This window comes from Fonticula alba (assembly GCF_000388065.1).
Source record: "Fonticula alba strain ATCC 38817 unplaced genomic scaffold supercont2.7, whole genome shotgun sequence".
NCBI classification, from domain to species: domain Eukaryota; order Rotosphaerida; family Fonticulaceae; genus Fonticula; species Fonticula alba.
Window position 1 is genome coordinate 792310 of NW_009242977.1, and position 11229 is coordinate 803538.

Below are 11229 nucleotides of genomic sequence, written 5' to 3' on the forward strand. Positions count from 1 at the left end.
GCGGGCAGAGGCGGGGAGGGAGGATCATCGATCAGCCGCCGGATCATCACATGTGGCTGGACGCCGTCGGCCGGGGCGGCGGCTGCTGCTGCTGCTGGTACTGCGGATCGCCGGTGTACTGCGCGGACAGGTCGGCCCGGCCCTGCTGGAACTCGGCCATGGAGTCGGAATCCTGGCGCGGGGACAGGCCGCTGACACTGGCCCGAAGGGCCGAGTCGGCGGAGTGCGTCAGCTTCTCGGCACGGCGGTGCGCCCGGCCGTCATACTCGGACGCCCGGGCCAGCTCGGTGGCCGTGCTGCTGTGCGGGGTCACCGTGAACCGGGCATTGCGGCTGTCCGCATGCCGGGCCACGCGGTCGCTGTCGAAGTCCCCGGCCACCGCCTTGGCGGCCTGGCGCTCGGCCGAGCTCAACGGCCGGAAGTAGTTGTTCAGCAGGTTGCGCTTTTGCCCGGTGTCGGACTGGTCGCCGGGCAGCGGCGCCGCTGCCCCATGCGGCGTGGCCAAGTTCTTGCGCGGCGACGAGGGGGACGACGACCGGCGGCCGGCGGCGGCGGCGGTGCCGCGCCGACCCCGCGCCATCGCCCGGCCGCCCAGCGGCGCCGACCACAACTGCCCGCCGGGCGCCCGGTCGGCGAAGACCTCCGGGCCGGGGGAACTCCCGCCGGCGTTGGGGCCCACCCCGGCCGGCGGGTACAGCCGGCTCACGTCCTCCTGATTGACGACGCCATCCTTGCCGATGCTCAGGGTGCTGATGGTGTTCCAGTCCTGGGCGCTGCCAAACTCCCCGGGCGAGGAGAGCGGGCTGCCCATGAAGGAGGACGACACCCAGGGCGTGATGATTCCCTCCCCCGTATAGCGCTCACTGTACCTGCTGCTGCTGCTGCTGCTGCTGCTGCTGCGGTCGCGGCGGCGGCTGCTGCTGCTCATGTCCTCGTGCTGGCCGCCGGCCATGGATGTCCGGCTGGAGGAGGGGGACGCCGCCCGGGTGGACCCGGTCGAGGAGGAGTGCAGCTCCGGCCGGCGGTAGTGCTGGTGCGTTTGGCCGCCGGCGGCCGCCGGCGAGGTGGACCGGCCGGAGGCCTGGTACCCGGGGGCCGCGGCGTCGGCCATCTCCGTCTCGTAGTGGTGGGCCGCGGAGTGGCGGTCGGTGGAGCTGGCGGCGTCCACCGCGTGGCCGGCCATGGGCCGGGCATTGGAGGCCCACGGCCAGAAGCCGGTCAGCATGCCGCCGGCCTTGCGCTGGCCCTCGGACATGAAGCGCCCCTCCTGGGCCTCGGCGCCGGTGGAGGACTTGGACCGGATGTGGTGGTCCACCGACATCGGGTGGGCGCCGAAGATGCTGGCCCCGCCGTCGGCCGCCGGGTTGGGCGGGCTGCTGCTGGCGCGGCCGGCGCCCAGGCTGAAGGCCGCGCGCTGCTGCGCGTCGGCATGGTGCGACTCCGGCCTCGGGGCCGAGGAGTAGCCGGACGACTCGCTGCGGGCCTTGCCATCATCGGCTTGGCGCTGCTGGCGGTCGGTGGCCGCCGCCGAGGAGGCGTCGTCGGCCTTCTTCCGCCCCGCCAGGGCCTCGGCGCTGGCCTTCTCCGCCTCGCGGGCCTTGCGCTCGCTCTCCAGCTTGTCGGTTTCCGCGCGGTTCTCCACCCACTCGCGGTTGATGCGCTTCGGGTCGCTGCCGGCGGTCAGGCTGCTGGCCATGTCGACCACGGCCTGGGCAATGCGCGGCAGGTGGTCCACCGCGCGGGTGCGCTGCGCCCAAATGGGCGTGGCATTGGCCAGGTGCTCATTCGGCACGGCCTTCGGGTTGGCGGCGATGTGGTTCTGGCCGGCCTCCATCCGGCGGTTGACCTCGGCCATGCTCCAGGACCCGGTGTCGGTCGGGTCCTGGGACTGCGGCCGCACGCCGCCGTGGATCAGCTCGTCCAGCGGCCCCAGCGGCAGGCGCTTGGGCCGGGCGTACTTGGCGCACTCCGGCGAGGCGGTCCGCTTGGCGGACGTCCGGTCCATGGCGCTGAGCCCGGGCTTGCCGATGACCGCCGGGTCGATGAGCTTCTTCCGGGCGGCCAGGTCCTCGGGGTCCATGTCGCCCTCCAGGGTGTCATACCGGTTGTAATGGTGGTCCCCCTCGCGGCGCTCATGGTGGTGGTCATGGTGGTGGTGCTGGCGCGAGAAGGCCCCGCCGGGGGGCCCCCCATCGCGGTCGGTCTTGGCCCCGTCGACCAGCTGGTGGCGGGCCTCGTCGAAGGCCTCGCGGCCGGCCTGCACCGCCTTGCCCACCACGGTGCCCATCTTGTCGGCCACCTCGCCGGCCACCTGGCCGATGTCCTTCCGGCCGGAGGACAAGTCGCGCTGGATGCTGTGCACCTCGTGCTTGAGCACGGCGCGCGCCACGTCCGCCTTGTCGGCCAGCGACTGGGCCGTGTCGGAGAGGGCCCGGCGGGCCCCGTCGGCCAGCGACTCGGCCGAGTCCTTGACCGCCTCGGCGGCCGGCCGCACCGCATTGGCCGCCTGGTGGGCGGCATCCGCCGCCGGGGTGGCCTGCCCGGTGAAGGCCTCCTTGAGGGAGGTCAGCACGCTGGCCATGACGCCGGGCTTGTCCGCGCCGTGGCTGGCCGCCGCCGTGGCGTCGCGCCCATCAGCAGCGGCATCATGGCGGTACCGGTGGTCGGCCATGCCGCGGTCGCGCCGCTGCTGGTGCAGCAGGTGCCGGTCGCCGCCGGCGGCATCCGGCGACGCGTGGAAGCCCCCATCCTCATCCATGCGGCGGTGCTCATCCAAGTACTTCCGGCGGTTGCCCTCGGTCATCTTCATCATCTGCCAGTCGTCGGCATCGCGGTCGTCATCGTGCAGCTGCCGCCGGTGGTAGTGCTGCTGCTCGTCCTCGAAGTGGCGAAAGGCCTCCCGGCGACGGTGGTGATCGAAGCCGGAGTCCCCCTCAAAGTCGCCGACCTGCTCGTCGGCGAAGCGGCGATTAGCGCCGGCCATGGGGCCGGCGCCCCGGCGAAAACCCGACTCGCCGGACAGGGACGTCGAGTACTCGGAGTCGTGGTCGGCGTGGTGCGGCGCGAAGGAAGTCCGGCGGCCGTCCAGCTGGCTGAACCCGGCCCGCTGGTGGTGCCGGCGATCGGCGTCCATCATCCGACGGTCATTGGTGAATTCGCTGTCGGCATCCTCGTAGGTGTAACGCGGCCCGGCCCGGCGCTGGGCCATGGCATGCTCGCGGTGGCCGCCCTCCTCCCCGCGCACCGGGTGCCGGTCGAAGTACTCCTGGGCCTCGTCGCCCATGCGCTCGGCCCAGCGCCGGGCGGCCCCGGCCGCGCGCTCCGACATCTCGGCCGCCCCGTCGACCAGGCGCTCGGCCCCGTGCTCCACGCGCTCGGCCAGACGCCGGGCCGAGGGGTACTCACTGTCGGCCAGGTCGCCCAGGTACCGCGACGCCGACCGGGCCATGCCGCGGCCCATGCGCTCGCCCTCCTCCAGGGCATGGTCCAGCTGCTGGCGCAGGCGCTGGCCATCGAAGGAGTCCAGCATGCTGCCGCCGGGGCCGGTGTCGTCCTCGTGGTGGCGGTAGTAGTGGTGGGAGGAGTGGCGGCGGCGCGAGGCCCGGCCGTCGGGGCCCTCGAAGTGGCGATCGTCCTCATGGTGCCGGGCGAAGTCCCGGTCGTCGTCATCATCATCATGCTGGCGGTGGCCGTAGTGGCTGTCGCGCTGGCGCTCGCGGCCGCCCTCCTCCTCGCGCATCATCATGCGCCGCTTGTCAGCATCATCATGCGGCATGGCCGTCGAGGACAGGGCGCTGGTCAGGCCCTCGGCCATCTGGCCGGCCGCGCGGCCGGCCTCATTCAAGGCCCCCGACAGGTCCCCATGGCGGATGTGGTCGAAGGCACGCGAGGCCCCGCGAGTCAGGGCGTCGCTGGCCCGGCGGGCGCCATCGGTCTGGGCCAGGCGCTCGCCGGCGTCCGCCAGCCGGTCGGCCACCTCGTCGCCGGCCTGGCGAATGGACCGGCGGCCGCGCTTCAGCGCATTGATGGCGTGCATGGCCCCGCCGGCCAGGTCCCCGGAGGACACCGCCTCCAGGGTCTTCTGGCCCTCGCGCATGGCGCTGGTGGCATCCCGGCGCATGAGCTCCCCACGGGGGGACTTGGCCAGCTCGCCGAGGGCACGACCGCCCTCCTGCATCAGCTGGTCCACCATGCCGCCGGCGCTGGCGCTGGCCCCACCGCGGCCGGACAGCCGGGCCCCGGCACGCCACGACCGCTCGAAGTCCTCCACCTGCTGGCCGAAGCTGCGATCGCGCGGCGACGAGGCATACCCTCCCCGGGGCTCGTCGTCCTCGTAGTAGGACCCGCTGCCGGCGGCCCGGCGCCGATGGTCGGCCGACTGGCGCCAGCTGTCGCCACCATGGTGGTGGCGGCCGCCGTGGCGCATGCCACCGCCCCCGCTGCCGGCATGCTCGCCGTCATCATGGTCGAAGTGCTGGCGGCGGGAGAACCGCCCGGCCAGGCGCTCGCCGGCCCGCGGCGTCGGCGGCCCATAGTAGTGCCCATCGTGGCGCTCGGCCTCGAAGTCGGTGGGCGCGTCGTGGCGCGGGTCCTCCACCTCGATGTACTCGCCGGCGTCGCGCGGCCGGCCCCCCTCGTGGGTGCCGTAGAAGTTCCGCGGGGTCCCGTAGTCCGGGGCCCGGAAGTCCCCGGCGCCGGTGCTGCCCTTGCCGGTGTCCACCATGCGCCGGTGGCCGCCGAACATCGGGCTGCCGGAGGCCGGCGAGGCGGACGGCCGCGGGGTGGCCGGCATGCTGCTGGTCCCGCGCAGGGCCCCGCGCGCGCTCTCCGCCGCGCGCTCATTGTCCCGGCGCATCAGGTCGTAGTGGCTCCAGACCTGCTGCTCGTGCATGGTGTTGCGGCGCTGCTCCTCCTCCAGACGCCGGGTTTGGTAGAGCCGGCTCCGGTCGGTGCCGCCGGCCATGTCATCGTCGTGGCCGGTCGTCGGCCGGCTGGCCATGGTCGACAGCGGCCGGACGATGTCCACCGAGGCCGCGCCGTGGCGCATGCCGCGGCCGCTGCCGCTGCCGCCCTGGTGGTGGTGGTGGTGGTGGCTGCCGTGGTGCTGCTCGCCGTGGCTCCCGCGGTACGTCATGCCCCCGGACACAAGCGACCGGGTGGTGGAGGTGGAGTAGAAGCGCGAGCCATTCTGCCGTCCGGAGCGTTACCCCAGCCAGCAGCCGAAGTGTGGCGGTTTCGGCCCGCCCCCCCCCCCGCCACCCCGCGCACCCGGACCCCGAGAGCGTCACAGGAGGCGTTCGCCGGGGGTGGCGGCGCATGTGCGCGCGTGGCCGATATCCCGATCCGCCCCGAGGCGCAGCAAGCGGGGCCCGCCGCAACAGGGGCACAACACGCGATCGCGGCGCGCAAACACACACGAACACGGACAACGCACGGGGACATGCACACACACACACACACACACACACATACACACACACGAGCAAACGGACACACGAACCCCGTCGCAGATGGCGCAGCAGGGCAAAAGAGAAAGAAGCGCGGCGAAAGAGGAGGGCGGGCACGACGGTGTCGTGGCCGGGCGCGCAGCGCGCGTGCCGGATGGTGCGACACACGAAAACAGGCGCGCGCACGTCCGCATGGCGGGGGAGGGGGTGCGGCGTGCGCGGACATGTATGGGCGTATTCGTTTGTAGGAGAAAGCACCACACCCGATGGCGATATGGGCCGGGAGGCAAAGGGCGGTATAATGCGGCGGCGGGGGGCGTGGTTCGAGGGATGGTTTTGCAAGAGTCGCCAGTCAGTGGATGGGTTTGGGGTTGGGTTTTTTTTTCTTGTCTGTCTGCTTGCTTGCGCGTGTGCTTGCTTCGCCTGGGATATGTGCGCGCGCCCGCGCGCAGGAGCCAAGAAGGAAGTACGAGAAAGAGAGGAAGGGCGCAGGGCCAAGGAATAGAAAGCAGGCAGGGCGGCCATCAAACGGCCAGGCCCCTTTCTTCCGGGGGCGAGCCGAGCACCAAGCACGCGCGCTATCCCGCATCATGGGGACCAGGCACACATGCGCCGGGGGGACACCAGGCAGACGGTCCCCACCCGTGGAAAGCAACCCGCCCTGGCTCGCGACGGGCGCCGGCGTCGCCCGCCCCCCCGCCCCCCCGCCCCCCCTTCCCCCCGCGAACAGCGGCGCACGCCTCGCACGCGAACGTCGATCGGAGGAGGAGCCCTGTGTCGTCGAGCAGGTGCGCAGGCGGCACACGCCCGAATGTGCATGGGACGGTGCGCGACCATGCGCGGGGGGGGGGGGGGGGGGCCGGAGAAGCGTGGCAGCAACCTGTGCATGGTGCGCGCGCATCGCAATCTGCACGGGTCGAGAGGGCGTCTGACACAGACCGGTGGCCAGTGTAAGCAAGCCTACTTGCGCGCCTGGGCAAATATCACACACAGGTATTCACACACACACATGTTCATGGAGATGCTAACTGGCTGAACTGTGCGAGCGCATTTTTCGGCGCCCCAGGAGGCAGCGCGCAGGCCGAAGGGCCTGGGCTGACATCGTCCTGCACACCGGAGGAGCGGCTGGGCCTCCGCGACTCTCTCGAGCTCGGGGTTTGGGGCAAATGCCCCTGACTGTGTGGGGAAAAAAAACAAAGGAAGGAGCATGCATATGCACACTTCGTGCGCACCGTGGGCCTGCGCACAAACGCATGTCCCTGCGCACGCTCGCGCACGGACACATGCGCATCTTTGCCCACAATCTCATGTACACTCACCCACAATCGCGCACACCGACTGGCCCCCCCCCCGAGCCTGCGCGCGGGAGGGGAGAATCTGCTGCCTGCCGCCGTACGCCGCCCAATAAGCAAGCGAATGGCCAAAAAACGGCCATACAACATATGCACATGGGCACGTGCCACACTGGCGGCGAGCCCTGCCGAGCGGCGAACCTTCAAGTGGAAGCCCGTGAGCAACACCTCGTCTCGCTCACACACACGGACACACACACACACACACACACACACACACACGCAGACGCAGACGCAGACGCACATATACACCCAGGCATGCTTCCCGCCCTCGAACTATGTGCAGGGTCCTCGCGGAACAAGTCACATGCGCACACACACCAGGGGCGCGCGAGGACAGCACAGACACCCCCGGGGCCGCCCCTGCTCGTCTTTTCCCCTCGTGCCCCCGGCGCACACATAAGTCGCTCGGCCGGATCGCAGGAGGAGGAAGCTCATGCCACGACCAAAGCCTCTCTCTCTCCCCCCCCCCTCCAGGGCGCGGCGGAACATCGTGCCCTGAGAAGGTGTGTCTCCCTCTCTTCCCCTCACAAAAAAGAGGGCTGCTCCTGCAGCACCTGGAAAGAAAGGGGGGCTCTAGACGTGTCTTTGGAAAACCTCGTGGCGGGAGGGCGCCCGGGAAAGCCTCCTATCCGGCATGCCCACCCCCTTCACAAGCGAAAGTGCGCCCCATCCCGTGCCAAGGCCCCTGCCCGGGTTGATGAAGTTCAAAGAGGGAGGAAGGCATGTAGAGAGAGAGAGAGAGGCAGCGGGGGGAAAGGATGGCGTGACGGAGGAACCCGCACAGAGGAAGGCGACCGACCAGGGGGGCGAGAGAGGGGGAAAACAAAAGCAGAATGATCTTCACACACGAAGAGATGTGTTTATCGAGATACACACACACACGGACACACACACACACACACACCCACACGCATACATGTGCATAGGCGTGCGCGTGCGCGTGCGTGCACGCGTACTCCTGGCCAGCTCCACAAAGAAGGTGCACGAGTGTGCACCACCCATGGGGGAGCGCGGGGGGGGGGGGCGCTCGTCGCAGGGTGGGGCACACACAGAAGGCAATGGAACAACACGGCGAGGCAGTTGCGCCCGGCGCCTGCTGGACCACTTCACCTCTGGGGGGGGGGGCGTGGCGCCGGAGTGGCGCGGCGATTTGTTTCGTGTGGGGAAGAGAGGCACGGGAGGCGGGGGGGAAGAAGGGCCGCCAGATCGGACGCCTTCAGCCCCCCCCCCCTCCCCCCCCTCGTGGGCGCGCGGCCATGCACACATGCTTTCTGTGGCCGATCCTGGCCGCCGCGCCCGAAGCCGGGCGCGGCGCGCGAAGAGAGCCGGCACACCGATGCATGCACGCACACGGCCGCGCGCCCTGACACACGAAGTCCCTGCTCGTCAGCCCTCAGCAACAAGACTGGGGATGCCGATGGGACGCCATGCCGAGGGGAGGGAGGAAGGGCGGCGAGGACGCAGCGCCGCCGCCGCCGCCGCCGCCGAAGCCGACACACCCTAGCCGCTTACTTCTGAAGCGGGATTGCCAAAGTGCCAGGCAGCGGCAGAGCGGGGAGTCGCAAGCAGTGACAGGCCAAGAGGCGCACGGGGCACACACGCGAGAGGCCGGGCGAGAGCGCAAACAACCGGGCAGGCGGCCGGGCGGGCGGGCGATCGCACACGCCACGGGTGTAGTAGAACACCGCCCAGGAAGGGTGGGGACGGAGAGGAGGGGAAGAAAGAGAGCAAGCGCGGCAGGGGGGGCCCGGATGAAAACAAAGGCGCATGAGTCCACCGTGGGAGGAGGGGCCGCGAGATTTGACGCAGACGAACGAGTGGCAGGGAGGAGGGTGGGGACATGCCGGACACGCGTGCGTGGAGGGGACACACACACACGCACGCGCGCGCGAGCGCGGAAAGGGGACAAGAAGAAAAGGGCCGGCGAAAAAAAAAAACAACAACAAGGCGACAGGAAGGGCGGGAGAAGGGGGAAGGAGCGAGGAGCGAAGAAGGCATGTGACACACATTCGTCCGAGAACGGGTTGGGCAGAGAAGAGTAAGTAATTAACGGAAGATGTCCGCGTTCTGGATTGGAAAGGGTCGTCAGGGGCTTCGGTCTTTCGCTCTCAAACACAGCTTGGACATGCACACTCGCGCGCACACAGACACAGACACAGACACAGACAAGATACCCGGGGGGCGGCGATGGCTGGCCGGGACGCGGACGGCGAGGACACGCGGGCCTGCCCGCTGGCACACCCAAACACACGGAAACTAAACACACGCCCTTGCATCGCGTGCGCGCGTGCACATACACACACACACACACACATGCACATGCACATGCACATGCACATGCACATGCACATGCACATGCACATGCATACACAGACACACACGCACGCGCGCATACACAGACAGAGGCCCGGGGACACGGGAAGAAGGCCGCACACTATGGCAGAGCAGGCGCTGGCGGGTGCCCCCCCCTGTGGCAGGGGCCCCCACCCATCGAGCTGCTCCGTTTCATGGCGGCCGCCTCACGTCCCCCTGGGTCCCGGGATCCCATGTGCGGCGCGGGTGTGGCTCTCCTCAAGCACTGACCACCAATCAAACAGGAGAGAAGGCCGAGGGGTGACACCCCGATTGCTTGGCTCAGACACGCTCGCATGCGCACAGACACATGGGGACACATGGGCACACACACACACACACACACAGACAGACAGACAGACAGACAGGCCCGCGCGCGCGCCCGCTCGACCTCTTGGTTCCCGGCGAGTTGCGCGAGAGAGGAAGCAGGCAAGAACGCGGCGGCAGCCATCCCCACACGGACCAAAGAGGCCGGCCGGCGGGGAGGGTATCGGGAAGGCGGAGCGTGGGGGAGGGGGACAGGAGGACACAAGCGTCGCCCTATGCTGTGCGCACCTTCTGGAAGGGGGTCTCGTAGAGGTTCTTGCTCTGCGGGCCGCGGGTGGGGCCGGTCTGAGAGCTGCCCATGGGCTTGTTGGGCATGTGGCCGGTGCCCGGGGTCTTGGAGTGGGGCAGAGAGCCGCTGTCGGAGGGCTTCTTGGGCATGCTGCCCTTGTTGGCGGCACCAGGGGCGGGCTGCGGGAGGCCGATGCCGGGTGTGATGGCAAATGCCATGCCGGAAGAAGGCAGGGAAAGGGCGCCGTCAGTCCATGTCCTGTGTGGGAGGGCATTCGGCAAAAGAAAAACGCGCCGGGGCGGCAAAAAAAAAAAAGGAACCAAGAAAAGGACACCCAGGCACAGCCGCCCTTCGGCGGAGGCGGGCGCCCCCAGGCGGCCGGTCCCCCCGCTCCCGCGCGATGCAAGCACACCAAAAGGGAAGGCCGTACCTTGGAGAAGCTGCCGGTGCTGGAGGTGGAGATGTTGCGGGCCGGGGCGCGGGCGGCGGTGCGAGCCGCGTTGACGGCCTGACGGGAGAAGGCGTTCATCATCTTGACGGAGAGAGGGTCCAGGAGAGAGTGGGCAAAAATGCGACAAAATCCAGGGGGGAGAGTGAAATAGAAAAACGAAGGAGTATCTTTCTATCTCGATGTCCTGGGAGTCTGCTGATCCCGGCCCCGGTGTGTCCCTTTATATACCTTCCCCGCCCTCCGGGCCTGGCGGGGGTGCCGCGAGCGGTCCGGGGACTGGGTGGCACGGCCCGGAGCCACGGGAGGACCAAGGCACACACACACACACACACACACAGACCGGGCCCCCAATCGCTCGGGAGCGATCTTGCCCTATGCATCTCGGCTCCTGCGCCCTTCCCCCCCGCCCCCCGTGCTTGTTCTCTCCATCTGTATCTCGGGCTACCGCCATGTCTCGGCCATCATCGACCCATCCCGGCCCCTGTCCCGGACGCATGCCCGGGTGTATGCATACAGGCAGACGCATGCGCGCATCGACGCACGGCTGTGCCGCGATACACGCGCGCACCTGCCAGGTCCACAGATCGATGGACGCCCCGGCCGGGAGCAGGCACGAGTGGCGGGCCAGGCCAGGGGCGAGTGCGGGAGTCTGGCGGTCTCAGCTCCGGCGCATTGCGCCTGGCCGGGCCGTGTGTGAGTTGGCAATCGGGCCGGAATGCGGACTGGCCGCCCGGCCGGAGCAGATGAGTTGGAGGGGGCACCGAGGGCCGGGGGGCGGGCAGCCTCCGGGGCCAAGGGGTCGGTGGCGGTTTTGGGCGGGTGTTGTCGAGTCGCTGGTTGGGCGGGGTGCGGCCCCCAGGCGGACCGATCGGTTAATCGCGATGCATCCGATCACCGCCTGCTGGCTTCATATGCTCGGCACTGGGGCACACACACACACACACATACATACACACACACACACACGGGAGCCAGCCTGATGCTGGCCCACCTCGGCTTCGGCCCTGGCACCGCGCTGGGAGGGCGGGCTCGCGGCCCGGGGCGGGTGATGCCCGGCGTGGCCAGCGG

At 69.6% G+C, this 11229-nt stretch overlaps 1 protein-coding gene across 1 annotated transcript in view; it reads right to left on the bottom strand.

Annotated features, from left to right (window-relative positions):
- Window positions 1–10242, bottom strand: part of H696_04378 (hypothetical protein) — a gene marked incomplete at both ends in the record, with an annotated part of 11005 nt that extends 763 nt beyond the window's left edge. The window contains 3 exons of the mRNA XM_009498255.1: window positions 51–5188; window positions 9710–9889; window positions 10141–10242. Of these exons, the coding sequence (XP_009496530.1) occupies window positions 51–5188; window positions 9710–9889; window positions 10141–10242 (5420 nt within the window). The remainder of the gene's footprint in view (window positions 1–50; window positions 5189–9709; window positions 9890–10140) is intronic.
- Between the last annotated feature and the right edge of the window lie 987 nt (window positions 10243–11229).